This window comes from Priapulus caudatus, unplaced genomic scaffold (assembly GCF_000485595.1).
Source record: "Priapulus caudatus unplaced genomic scaffold, Priapulus_caudatus-5.0.1 Scaffold499, whole genome shotgun sequence".
Lineage (NCBI taxonomy): Eukaryota > Metazoa > Priapulida > Priapulimorpha > Priapulimorphida > Priapulidae > Priapulus > Priapulus caudatus.
The window spans coordinates 51,754-63,399 of record NW_014577560.1 but is presented as its reverse complement, the minus strand read 5'-3'; the positions used below and the strand labels follow the sequence as shown (position 1 = coordinate 63,399).

The 11,646-nt window shown below is 46.6% G+C and overlaps 2 protein-coding genes across 2 annotated transcripts in view; one reads left to right on the top strand and one right to left on the bottom strand.

The window, feature by feature from the left end:
* Positions 1 to 287: 287 nt before the first annotated feature.
* Positions 288 to 11,646, top strand: part of LOC106811050 (putative nuclease HARBI1) — a 12,365-nt gene continuing 1,006 nt past the window's right edge. Inside the window, exons 1-3 of the mRNA XM_014814571.1 lie at positions 288 to 567; positions 835 to 1,081; positions 1,226 to 1,402. Of these exons, the coding sequence (XP_014670057.1) occupies positions 323 to 567; positions 835 to 1,081; positions 1,226 to 1,402 (669 nt within the window). The 5' untranslated portion in view covers positions 288 to 322. The remainder of the gene's footprint in view (positions 568 to 834; positions 1,082 to 1,225; positions 1,403 to 11,646) is intronic.
* On the bottom strand, positions 9,014 to 11,646 carry LOC106811049 (the record flags this gene model as incomplete). Its single annotated transcript, XM_014814570.1, is given in 1 exon segment — positions 9,014 to 11,646. A coding segment is annotated over 1 exon segment (2,193 nt), but the record flags the coding sequence as incomplete, so codon positions are not given.

Sequence of the window (11,646 nt, the reverse complement as noted above, 5' to 3'; positions counted from 1 at the left end):
TATAATTACAAGATCGGGGCCTAGACCAGGAATATCAGCCGGCCTCGCGCGGATAATCACATACCTACAAGAAGGAGGTGCGTATATATATATATTCATAGATATATAGCTGTTTCCCATGTATATATTATACAGATAACGCACGGCCCGGCGTGCATCAGTGTAAATGCAGCGCAGCGCGAGGTATCTTTAGACTGGTGCGCACTGCGCACGAGCCACTTGCGGTGAGTACAAGGGCAGAGTTCCAGGGGCACTCTGGGCCGCCTTCGGCTGTGATACCTCGGTTCCGACCAGACGACTAGCGGGCAACCATCACAGCCGAATGGGATTTAGTACCGACCGTGGTTCATTAAAAATGGCGGCGCCCATGCAGAATCGCGCTTCAGCTTGTTTTTATGAGTTTTTGAGTATGATTATGGACGATGATGAACAAATTCTTCTCAGACAGCTTAGTCTGATGATGTCTACTCAAGCATTAGGTGTAGTGGACAAATTTCCAGTTCAGCTGCCGAAGATATTGCAGTATGCCGAAAATATAGTCCCACAGTACAACTTCGACGACTTCAGGTAAGGTAGCATGCAGCGAGACGTTGTTGTGATGTTTTTTAGGCTTATGCCTCTGCTCTTTAGTCTTGGTATTTTGCCAGTAGCAGTACCTTATTCTAAATTAGTCTAATAATAAACGTCATTTCAAGCATACAGGTATATTTCTTTCTTTTGTGATTTCTATTAATTATTTATTGTTGTTATGTTAGGGAGGCAGGCCTATTTATTGTTTGTTTTCAAAATTTCTTCTTACATACATTATGCCTATTTATTTTAATAATATTTCAGGTATCACTACAGACTGTCTAGAGAATCATTCCAATACCTACTCGAACAATTAGGACCACGTCTAATTGCTACCAACATAGGGGGTGATGTTGCAGTGTTGCCCCAAAAGATGATGCTAATATTTGTGTGGTACATGGCCACTCAGGAATCAATGAGGGAAACTGCTCATCTGTTTGGAATTTCAATCTCCACAACTCATGGTATTATCATGAAAATCCTGGACATTGTAACCGACAGTGCAAATCAGGTAAGTTCTCAAATCTAGTTGATCTTATTTCTTTTATCTGTTTTCCAGTATTTCATCATTTATCGATGTTTCAAAGCAATTTTACAAGCTTACTTTTCATGAGGTTATATTGATTAATAAAGTTGGACTTGCCCATTTTTACAGTTTATCCAGTGGCCAACATTAGATGAACAAGAACGGATTTCCAGAGAGTTACAGGAGGAGTACATCATTGATGGCGCAATAGGATATATAGATGGAACACACATCAGATTAAACCACCGAATCAAAGAAGATCAAGATTACATCAATCGCAAAAAGTTCCCTTCAATTCAGCTACAGGTCAGGGGCGTGTACAGGGGGGGGTGGTACCCAGGGGGCTACACCCCCACCGCTCTGGGAACCCGAGGGCCCGGTGCCACCGCTACACTCCTCCCCCCTTCAGGATCGACCGTCAGGTCGATCCCAAAGGCCTTCCGAGCGGTGCACCGGCGCCCTATTCGTCCGCACCTACTGCTGGGGTGGCTTGTCCCCGGGGTTCAACAGGGATTGCATGGCCTCCGCCCTCCTGAGTTCCCCCAGGGCCGCGATCTCGACCACGCGCGCGTGGCGCAGGTGGTTTTGAGCCCAGAGGACGGCTTGCTCAAGCTGCTCCACCCCCATCTGGTGCACGAGTTCTGGTGCCGGCGTGCCGTCTGCGCCGCTGAACGCCGGACAGTCCCAGTTCCCGCTTTTCGCCTCCGGCGTTCCCTCCCACAGGGTACAGAAGCGCCGGAACACGCCCCGTTCGCTGTCTGGAATGTGCTCCAGGCACATTGGCTCCAGCGATCCAGCTGCCATGGCTGGCTGGAACGTCGACGCGGAGGACTCCGCGGGCGCCCGAGCCAACGCAGCTGATGGGGTCGGTGTCGCTGCAGTCGACGATCGCCTCGCCGACGCTGCCTCCCGTCTCGCCGCACGCTTTGCCCCCATCGACGCCGCGCGCTTCGTCGCTGCTGCTGTCGACGTCGCACGCTCCGTCCGAGTCGACGGTGCGTGCTTGGCTGCAGCCGACGTCGCGCGTTCCGTCCGGGTCGACGGTGCGCGCTTCGCGGCAGCTGACGTCGCGCGCCCTGCGGCAGTCGACGTCGTGCGCTCCGTGGCAGGCAGCACTACACTGGTAGCGTGAACTTTTGCCTTCTGGGGCGCATTGGTGGGCGGACCCCGCTTCAAGGAGGGCCGGGGCGCAGCTGCAGGCACAGGCATGGGCGGCCTGGTGCCAGCCGCTGCCTGCGCGTAAGCCCGGCCATCCCTACGCACCGGTCGCAGGATAGCTCGGCCGGCTGGTGGTGACGCCGGCGCCACCGGATGGGCGCTCTGCCTCACCGCCCTCCTCTCCCGGAGGTAGCCCTTCGCGCACCCCCTGTACTCGGGGGTACGGGTGTGTCGCTCTGGCCACCTCCCGTCGGGCGCCCATCCTGTAGACCTGACCTAGGCGTTGCGCTGCTGCCAGGTGGTGTGACAAGCGGTACAGCACTGCGCCTGGGTAGGCCTTGTCACACCCCCGGATCGGGCACGGAGCGACCATACTCTCCCGCCGATGGTACTCGGCGTGGTGGTCGACTACGTGCCAGGTCGGCACGCCGCATCGAACGCACCAGTTGACTTATAACCTAGGATCAGAACCAGAACTGGGGCCGCGACCCAGAAACAGATTCAAGAAATTCGTGTCATCGTAGCGGATCATGCAATGCAATGCATCACATATGCAGATGAACGAAGCAAGGTACTCATACAGTAATGCGGATGATGAGGTGGGGAAAAAAATTCGGATGAACATCACACAAGTTTGATGACAAGTTCATACGCATGCCAGCAAGGTGACAACGAAGAGAACACAATGTACTCAATGCCGAAGGATGTGATGATATGGGGTGCACGGGTGCAATGAAGGCCATGGCTGATTGGGGTTTTCGAGCCTAGTTGACTCGGTAATTGATGTAGACATCAATATTTAAACTAGTAGACTTACATAGTCATTAATCGGGGCGTTATCCCGCGCACGTATTAAGTTATTAGGGATGCGGACCGCTATTCTGGAAGCTATGGTGTAAGACGAATATATGCAGGACCGCACCCTGGGAGCTGTTTAGTTTCTAAAAGGCGTGCGGTATCTCAGGGCGCTCAAGGTGACAGCAAGGAGAGCACAATGTACCTGAGAGAGGCAGTTCGCCAGTAAAGAGTTGGTCGGCCAGTAGCAGACGTACATGGCGTGAGGATGGAGGCCTAACCTCAAACTAACCTCAAATGGACCCGGAAGCATCATTGATGCAAAATATCGGCCTTGGCCAAATGCCACCCACAGACAACTATAGTGGGGCCCTGAAGACCTTGGGGAAGTTTTGGGGAATTGGAATTTGGGGCATTTGTGGGGATTGGGTTTCCTTGGCAATTGGGGAGGTGGAACATGTGGGGGGTGGGGGTTCCGTGGCAGCAAGGGGAGGGCGGGATGAATAAATCGCGGGGGGGTAATTCCCCACAACGTACAATACAAGACGTATCGACTGGATGAGCTGGACTTCTCACAGGCAGCACGTAGCACGTTTGAATCGCGCGACGGGGAACAGCCGCACAATGCGGAATAATGCAGAACCGCATTTATGGCGGGTAGATTTTACGGCCGGATGCCATTCCTGACGCCAACTCCGTTTAGTCGCCTCCTACGACATGAAGGAGATACATTAGGCGTATTCGATTGCCGGACCTACACGGCTGAAACCAACCCCCCTAACAGTCAAAATATTAGGCTAACCGCGAAGCTTAATGTCTATTGTACACCACGAATGTGCTCAGCTAGTACTAACAATCAATAATCGTATCTCCCAACACCCCTAAACACCTAAAGAAGTTGCTGGGTTGTTCGTTAAGCAAATATCTAATTTGCCTGTCAATTCCGTTAATATAGTCCGTGATTGGCTGAATCTCAAGGGTAGATGCCAAATCCCAATTGGATTGGGTAATGGTCATTGTCCCTTTCAGTACGAATACAGCCCCTTGTGTGGCTGCCGTATCACCAAGGGCTGTGGCAAAACACAGAGCGAATCTGGGAGAGGAATATGAAAACCTCTTAGTGCTTAGGCCATACCTTACTGAAATAACTCTTAACCCGAGTAACAAGATTGCTCTTTTCCGTTCCGTGGGACACCACCTTTACACGTGGCTCCTGTACTATCGCTATTGATTCCACAGAATGTGCACTATCTGGAACCATAGGTATAGTCTCTATCACTTCTGGCGTCTTTGCCTTCTTCTCGTCTTCATGTTCATCTTCATCTTCATTTTCATCTTCATCTTCATCTTCATCTTCATCTTGCGTTAGCTGCTGAACATCTCCTGATGAAAAAGGAATATTTACTTCCTTCTGTCCGAGATGTGGGCTCGTAAGCTCCACATAGCTATAAGCGTCGATAGCTCTATCAAAATCCGTCTTAATATCTCTCTTAGCCACTCTCCGGATTTCTTTCTGAATATCCTTCAGGCTTCATAATATGGCTTTATTGAGTTCCTTCAGATCAAGACAAACTCGGATATTTCCATCAGGGTTTTTCACGACAACAATGGGGCTGAACCACTTTGTAGGTGTCTCAACGCGTGTGATGATGCCACGTTCTTCCATCTGCCCCAACTCTTACTTGACGTTGTCTTTGAGAGTGCGGAATTCTTCGTGAGTTTTGCGACAACCGGACTCACGTTCGGGTCAACTTTAATGTCGTACTTTCCAGGAAGACAGCCTATACCTTGAAATAAGCTGGAGTGTTCTCTCATCACGTCTTCAGCTGTGTTCTGGTCTGTGTTAATCGAATAAAGTCGTTTGACCAAGTTCAGTTCGATGCTTGTGGACAAACCCAGTACAGGTACCACGTCATTCTCAACCACGTGTAGTTCAGTGTCATAGTATCTGTCTGTACAGAATACTGACCTTCAGTTTGCCACATGTTTTGATTTCGTGACCGGAGTACACCACAAGTTTGCTTTTGCTCTTTGGCATCTTTTTGACATCGAGTCTCGCTTGTTGACACGTTTTCCGACCAATCACGTTACACTGCGCACCTGTGTCAATCTTGAAGTTGATTGGTGGTGACTGGTTGATACTGAGTGGAACTTTCTACCCATCCTTCAGTCCAGAATCTACACTGTACATGAAGAACTTGTCATAATCGTCATCTTCTGTCTCGTCAAGGTGATGCACTTTCTCCGAGTATGACTGTCTAGCTGATGCACGCGATCTGCACATATGCGTGAAGTGATTGTTTCTCGTACACTTTCCACATACTTCCAAATGCAGGAAAATTGGCTACACCTTTAATGTGATGCTTACCGCAGTATGTACAGCCTGTAGTCTTGTGACTGTCAGCTTTCACTTTCGGTTTTGTGACTTTCTTCTTCACGTGTCCGTGTCCTTGTTTGAATTCATGGACATTTTTCTCATCACCAATTTCCTTTAGGTGTAATTCGCTAGCCTCTGCAGCTTTGCAGATATCAACAGCCTTCTGTAGGGTTAGCTCTCTTTCACGAAGTAGTCTTGCACGCACGCTGTCATTGCATATGCCACAGACTATTCTGTCACAAATGAGCGAGTCATGCAGCGTGCCAAATTCACACGTGGAAGCTTTCTGTCGGAGTTAGGTGACATATGACGCAATATTCTCGCCATCTTTCTGACTTCTAGTGTTAAAACTATGTCTCTCATACGACACATTTTTTCTAGGGTTACAGTACTCTTCAAATTTGGATTTGATGTTCTTTACTTTAGCTTTATTTTTTTCCGAACCTTCCACGGTAGACCACGTGAACGTGTGTGTTGTACACCTCAATTGCTTCTGGGCCGAGAACATGTAACAGAGTCATGCCTTGTACTTTTTCATCTTTCTCTGCAAGTCCCGACGCAACAGCATATATGTCAAACTGCTGGACGAATCTCCGCCAGTTCTCTGCCACATTGCCTGTCACCGGTAGGTATAGCGGTGTCTGTAGGCGTTCCATTAACCGTTCCGTTAGGCGTTCCGTTAGTGACTTCAGATATAATTACAAGATCGGGGCCTAGACCAGGAATATCAGCCGGCCTCGCGCGGATAATCACATACCTACAAGAAGGAGGTGCGTATATATATATATTCATAGATATATAGCTGTTTCCCATGTATATATTATACAGATAACGCACGGCCCGGCGTGCATCAGTGTAAATGCAGCGCAGCGCGAGGTATCTTTAGACTGGTGCGCACTGCGCACGAGCCACTTGCGGTGAGTACAAGGGCAGAGTTCCAGGGGCACTCTGTTGTTAAAACCTGGTATAATTTCTCAAACTAGGTCCTTCAAAAAGCCCGGAAAGAAGCAAAACTCCAAGAAGCACATCATATCATTCAGAAACTGAAAGTAAAGAAGGCAATTGCTAGAAAGCCATCCGATGACAGTGATGACTCAGTAGTGGTATCATCAGGTGAAAGCAGGAGTGATGAAAGTGATGGAGGTCACAGATATGAAATGAGTTTCATGAAAAAGAAAGTAAAGCTGCTGACAAGTCAGAATAGGCGGCTGCAAACTGAAAATGAAATTCTTTGCCAAGGTGAGTACTCTTATAATAAATCATATTTTCTTACGTAAAAATAATTCCATATTTACACAGGTTTGGCACGAAAAAGAAGTAGTGCTTTAATTTTTAAACTGTATTAAAACATGTTTTGTTTTGGTTGAAAAAAAGGTTTTATCTTAAGTGTTTTTTGCTGATAATAAAATATAAAAGTCTATCATCTTTGGAAAATTCAGTAGTGCCAAAATTATGATACTATGATAGACTGATTATTTAATGTCCAAATTTCTCTGTAAAAATTGGCTGATTTTAGACTATAAGAACTTTAAACTGTACGTAACAAACACACTGATTAGATAGATAGTGAGTGATAATAATTATATTCTTAGGACTCCCAAAAATCTATCGAGGGATGAAGAATTTATTGGAGGATATGCAAAAGACTGCCGCATACAGTAGTTCCAGACCATCTGGCAGCACACTTTCAGCGAGTGAAGTGCAGATACAAGGTATTATGAATTGCTGGCCATAATAATAATAATACATATATATATGTTATTTGTTCTGTTATTTAATTAATATGAATTAGAAAAGGTCATACAAAATTCAGCAATGGCAATGGCAAAAAAAGTTAAAAAGTACAAGTTATGTCAATGTATGACTAAAGGGCTACTTTGCTCTTAGGGATGATTAATGTTTTTTTACTGAAAGCACTTTGAAATACTAATAAAATGCATGAAAGTACATCAACGAAATAAAAGGTTTATATGGCACTATAAAAATTAGTACTTAGTAAATGAGTAATGAGTATATACTATATAGTAATATATATTAAATTTTATTGTAATAGGTCCCAAGGTGCTACGTCCATCAGCATCCACTCTCAAGACACTGATGTCCTCGTACTGGCGCTCAGACGATACCCAGAGCTGTGTTGAAATGTTCACTTTGTAACCGGAACAGAGCAGAGGCGTCGAAGCATTTCACATCAACCGATCTTTGATGTGGTGGGCTCGAGCACCGTCGCAGCACTCCCTGGCTTTCATGCTTTCAGTGGTGCAGACATCACTAGGCGATTTTCAGGAATGAGCAAGAGAAAGTGCTGGAAAGTCTTTGTTGATATGGATCCAGAGAGACCGGGTACAAGATGGCGTTGCGCAAAAGATGCGTTGTTCCCCGACCGCCGAGAGCGGTTAAGCCGCGCACTTCCGCGGGACTGGGCGCACGCGACCGCGGTGTCTCGCGACCTCGGTGTGTCGCAGCATCTCGCGCTGCCCCGCTCTACGGATTCGCGCGCCGAAGGAAGGCGGGCGCGCGAATCCGTATAGCGGGAAGCGTAACATCGCGCAGTTTCGTCACACACCGGCTCGGCTATGGCGGCCTTCGGTGGGGGCATTTGCTGCTGCTGCTGCTGCAGAGCCGCGCTGCGCGGCAGGGGCGAGTTTTTGTTGCTGTTGCTGCTTTGCGAGTATCTACTTAGCTACGTGTAAAAACTGGCACGGCCACGCCACCCCGTGCTCGCAGTATTCGCCCGTTAATTCAGTTGGCAGATAGATTAACTTATTAACCACATTACTTTGCCTTAGCATTGTACTTGCACAACTTGGCAGAGACTGAGCAGTTCAACCCTCAGCAATTTGAAGTTTATGTTTCTCTTTTTTTAAGTAAGTATTTTAGTCTTTGGTGTCCCCAAAGATGAAAATACTCAACTCAAAAGTGATATTTTTGTGATGAAGTTTGTTTAATAATGCTGCCTCAGAGTGCAGGAAATTGCATCCAAGAGGTGTAATTTTCACAAAAATTCCGGGGGACGTTTAATCATGGAACCCCTTTCCTAAACCCACCCCCGTAGTCGATTTTTTCACTATCGTTTGACAAGCATTTTTGTTTTAAAATTTGGGCGAGTACAGATTCTGTTTGGGCGAATTAACTAATTGACTCACTCGCCCAGTTTGTCGAGAGGTTTTTATTTTAAAGCTCTAACACTGATACATGGATATCGATTTCTGCCATCATGCTATGAAACATATAGAACAATGTTGAGTAAGTGTACTTATGCTGTCCCAGGACAGCTTTTACACTTTCCGTTGTCCTATCTCATAGGTCCATCCTTTGGGGATGTTTTCTGCTCTTACTCCTCTCTGGGGGAGGAAAGGGAGGTTATTGGCTGCTCCTGATTCGGTTTCTTCCATGCCGAATCGATTTGTGTTAAATATTTGTGTTATTGAGATAAAGATCATTTGCCTTACGCGATTCCCATCTTACAAACTCGACTAACTGACTAAATGTGACAGTTTTCCTGGCGTCCTTCAACTTCATAACGTTGGTCCGCCATTTGTCGTGCATAAAGTAGGGTAGTTTGCCTACAATACGCTTCAAGTTCTCAGAATAATCCAAAACAGTGTCTAGACGGGTCAATATATAATTTACCCCAAAAAAATTGCAAAAGTTTGTTTTATGGTTGTTTTATGTTAATATGGGTCTAGTCTACAACATACTAAAAGTTCTCCAAAATTCGAGCATGGGAACGTCACCAATTTTGAAGATTACTTTTATCGATTTTAAGTCATTTTCCATTAAAATGTGAAAACTTCAGAAAGCCATAACTCAGTCAATTTTCATGATAGATCAATGAAACTTGCATCTTTACCTAGGTTTTCAGGGTCAATCTTTCATATAAAAGGGTTCTCAGTGATGTTGATTAACCCCTTATACCATATCTAGGGGTACCCCTACCCCATATCTCTTATTATAACGCCGTCCTAATCGATAAACGAGCAGTCTTCTAATTTCACATCATTTTAACCAGCATGTTCGCACAACTTTACACATCATCGTCTTCTATCACTGGATCATTTGTCATATTGTCACAGTTGCCATCTTGGCAATGTCCGCATGCACTGGTGCACTCTAGTCCATGCTTTCTGCAGGTACACCTAAGGGCATTGCATCGTCCCGAGCAGTTGCAGTGAATCATCTGAATAAGTACATCTGGAGCAGGGCTTTTGTCTGTCATCACTGGAACAAGTTTGTCCCCTTCTACCCTCCATCCCCACTCAGATGGATCCATTTCCTCACTACAGCCCATCCACTCCATAACCTGGTAGTAGGTCCGCAAGGAATGAAATTTACAAGCCGAGGTGGTTGGTGGGAGTCGTTCAGGTGTGACGAAAGTCTTGGCTCTTGCAACTTTCTTGCAGAGCATATTGTACCTGATAGATGCCAGGGAGTCTTTCTGATCTGCATTGAACAGTGCCACCATTGCCCTACAACCGTTGGCTTCCACAACATCCGGACTTTGCTTTGGAAGAGAGAAAGCTTTTAAACAGTCGTTGATGACTTTTTCTTTCTTGGACGTGTTGATGATCCGTTGAAACACCGACTTCTTTCCAATGCCGAATATCCTGGAGACCGAGTCACATCCAGTGAAGGCATGCACAAACAACAAGTCATTGCAAACTGCTCCTCCAAGCACCTGCTTGAGTACCTTGATATTGTAGACATTTAACTTCGCCTTGTCTGAGCGGAAATATAGACCAGAACATTTGGACACGACTACATGGTGGAGCAAGAGAACAAGAAGATCTGTGTCTTCTCCAATAAGCGTGGTCGTTCTGAAAGCAGACATGTTGATGGCTGCCTTTGCAATCTCAACGTCCGCATCTCCTTCTGCTTGAAGCACGTCACAGTCTCTCTGCCGCATTCGCTCCATGATCATATGGATCAGTGTCTGCTTGTTTGTCTCATTGGACAAGAAGTCCTCCTTTTTCCCAACAAATTTTGTCACTTCTGTAATGTTCACCTTGTTTGCATTCAGCTTTCGAGTTCGACGCTGATGAGTACCATCCTTTATACTAGGCCCAACCTCATAACCATCAAACACGACAGTCGCTTTCCCATAGTGTTTGACAGTGAATGAGGCGTAATCGTCTGCAATCGAACTGTAGGTGCTCCCCTCCGTCCATTTCAAGCGGTGAAGAAGAGATCCTCCATCTAGTACATAGTGATCTGTGACTGGGACAGTTTGTGTCACAGCATTGTCTGATTTGGTCTTAACATAGTTTCTGATAGCTTCTGCCAGCTGCGGTTTGTCTGGAGGACGCAATATGTCCTTTGCTTCGAACAAAGACATCGGGTAAGGACAGAGTTCATAGGACATGACGTCATCTAGCCGAAGTTCGCCCGTCTGCGAGACTACTAGAAACCTCTGGAACAAGAGCGCTGGGTCAATAGTACGATCCTCAGAAACTTTCACTTTCTTGCTGGATGCTAGAGTCTTCACCTTTAAACTCCTTTTGTGGGAGTAGGTAAAAACTGATTGTCCGTCCATCGCTTTTACAATGTCTTTTCCGATATCGAAAAGATCCTGCACATTGACGTCTCCATTTGCTATGATCCCTGTGATAACACACCGTAATGACTCATCAGCTGAAAACGGTGTAAAGCTGTCTAGTTTTTCTGCAACTTTACCCATGTCTGCCTCATCTCTGTTCACCCTAGAGGCAGACAACTCCTTATGCTGTTCACTGGTGGTGTAACAACTTGCGGTGAGTTCTTGCATAGCCAGGTTGTAGGCAGATGACACAGTTGAGGACATAGCCCAAACTGTCCTTTGGTGCTCTGACATCCCGCTTCCTCGCGTTAGCCCCCCTTGGCTTTTTAGTGAGCGCATTAGAGTTTGTTCGATCACTAGATCAGAGCCAAGGCCAGCCCAGTATTGGCTGCTGCGTCGGATTACGTGAAACCCAGACTGGAACTTCTGATGTACTTCAGGGTTGTCATCCTTCAACGCATACATCTTCTGGAGATAGAGACGAGCGGACTTCAGATAGTTGGGATGGCCAGCGGCCGCGAATATTGGCAGGCAAGCTGAAATGGCACTGATATGCATCTCCCAAGACCCCATTCGATCAGCTGCAACAAGTGCCCTAGCAATACCTAGCATGTGCTGATAGTTTACCCACAGTTTGCTGGTTTTGGAGGTCCTTGCCAGTTCGTCCTTTTTCCGAGTTAGAGC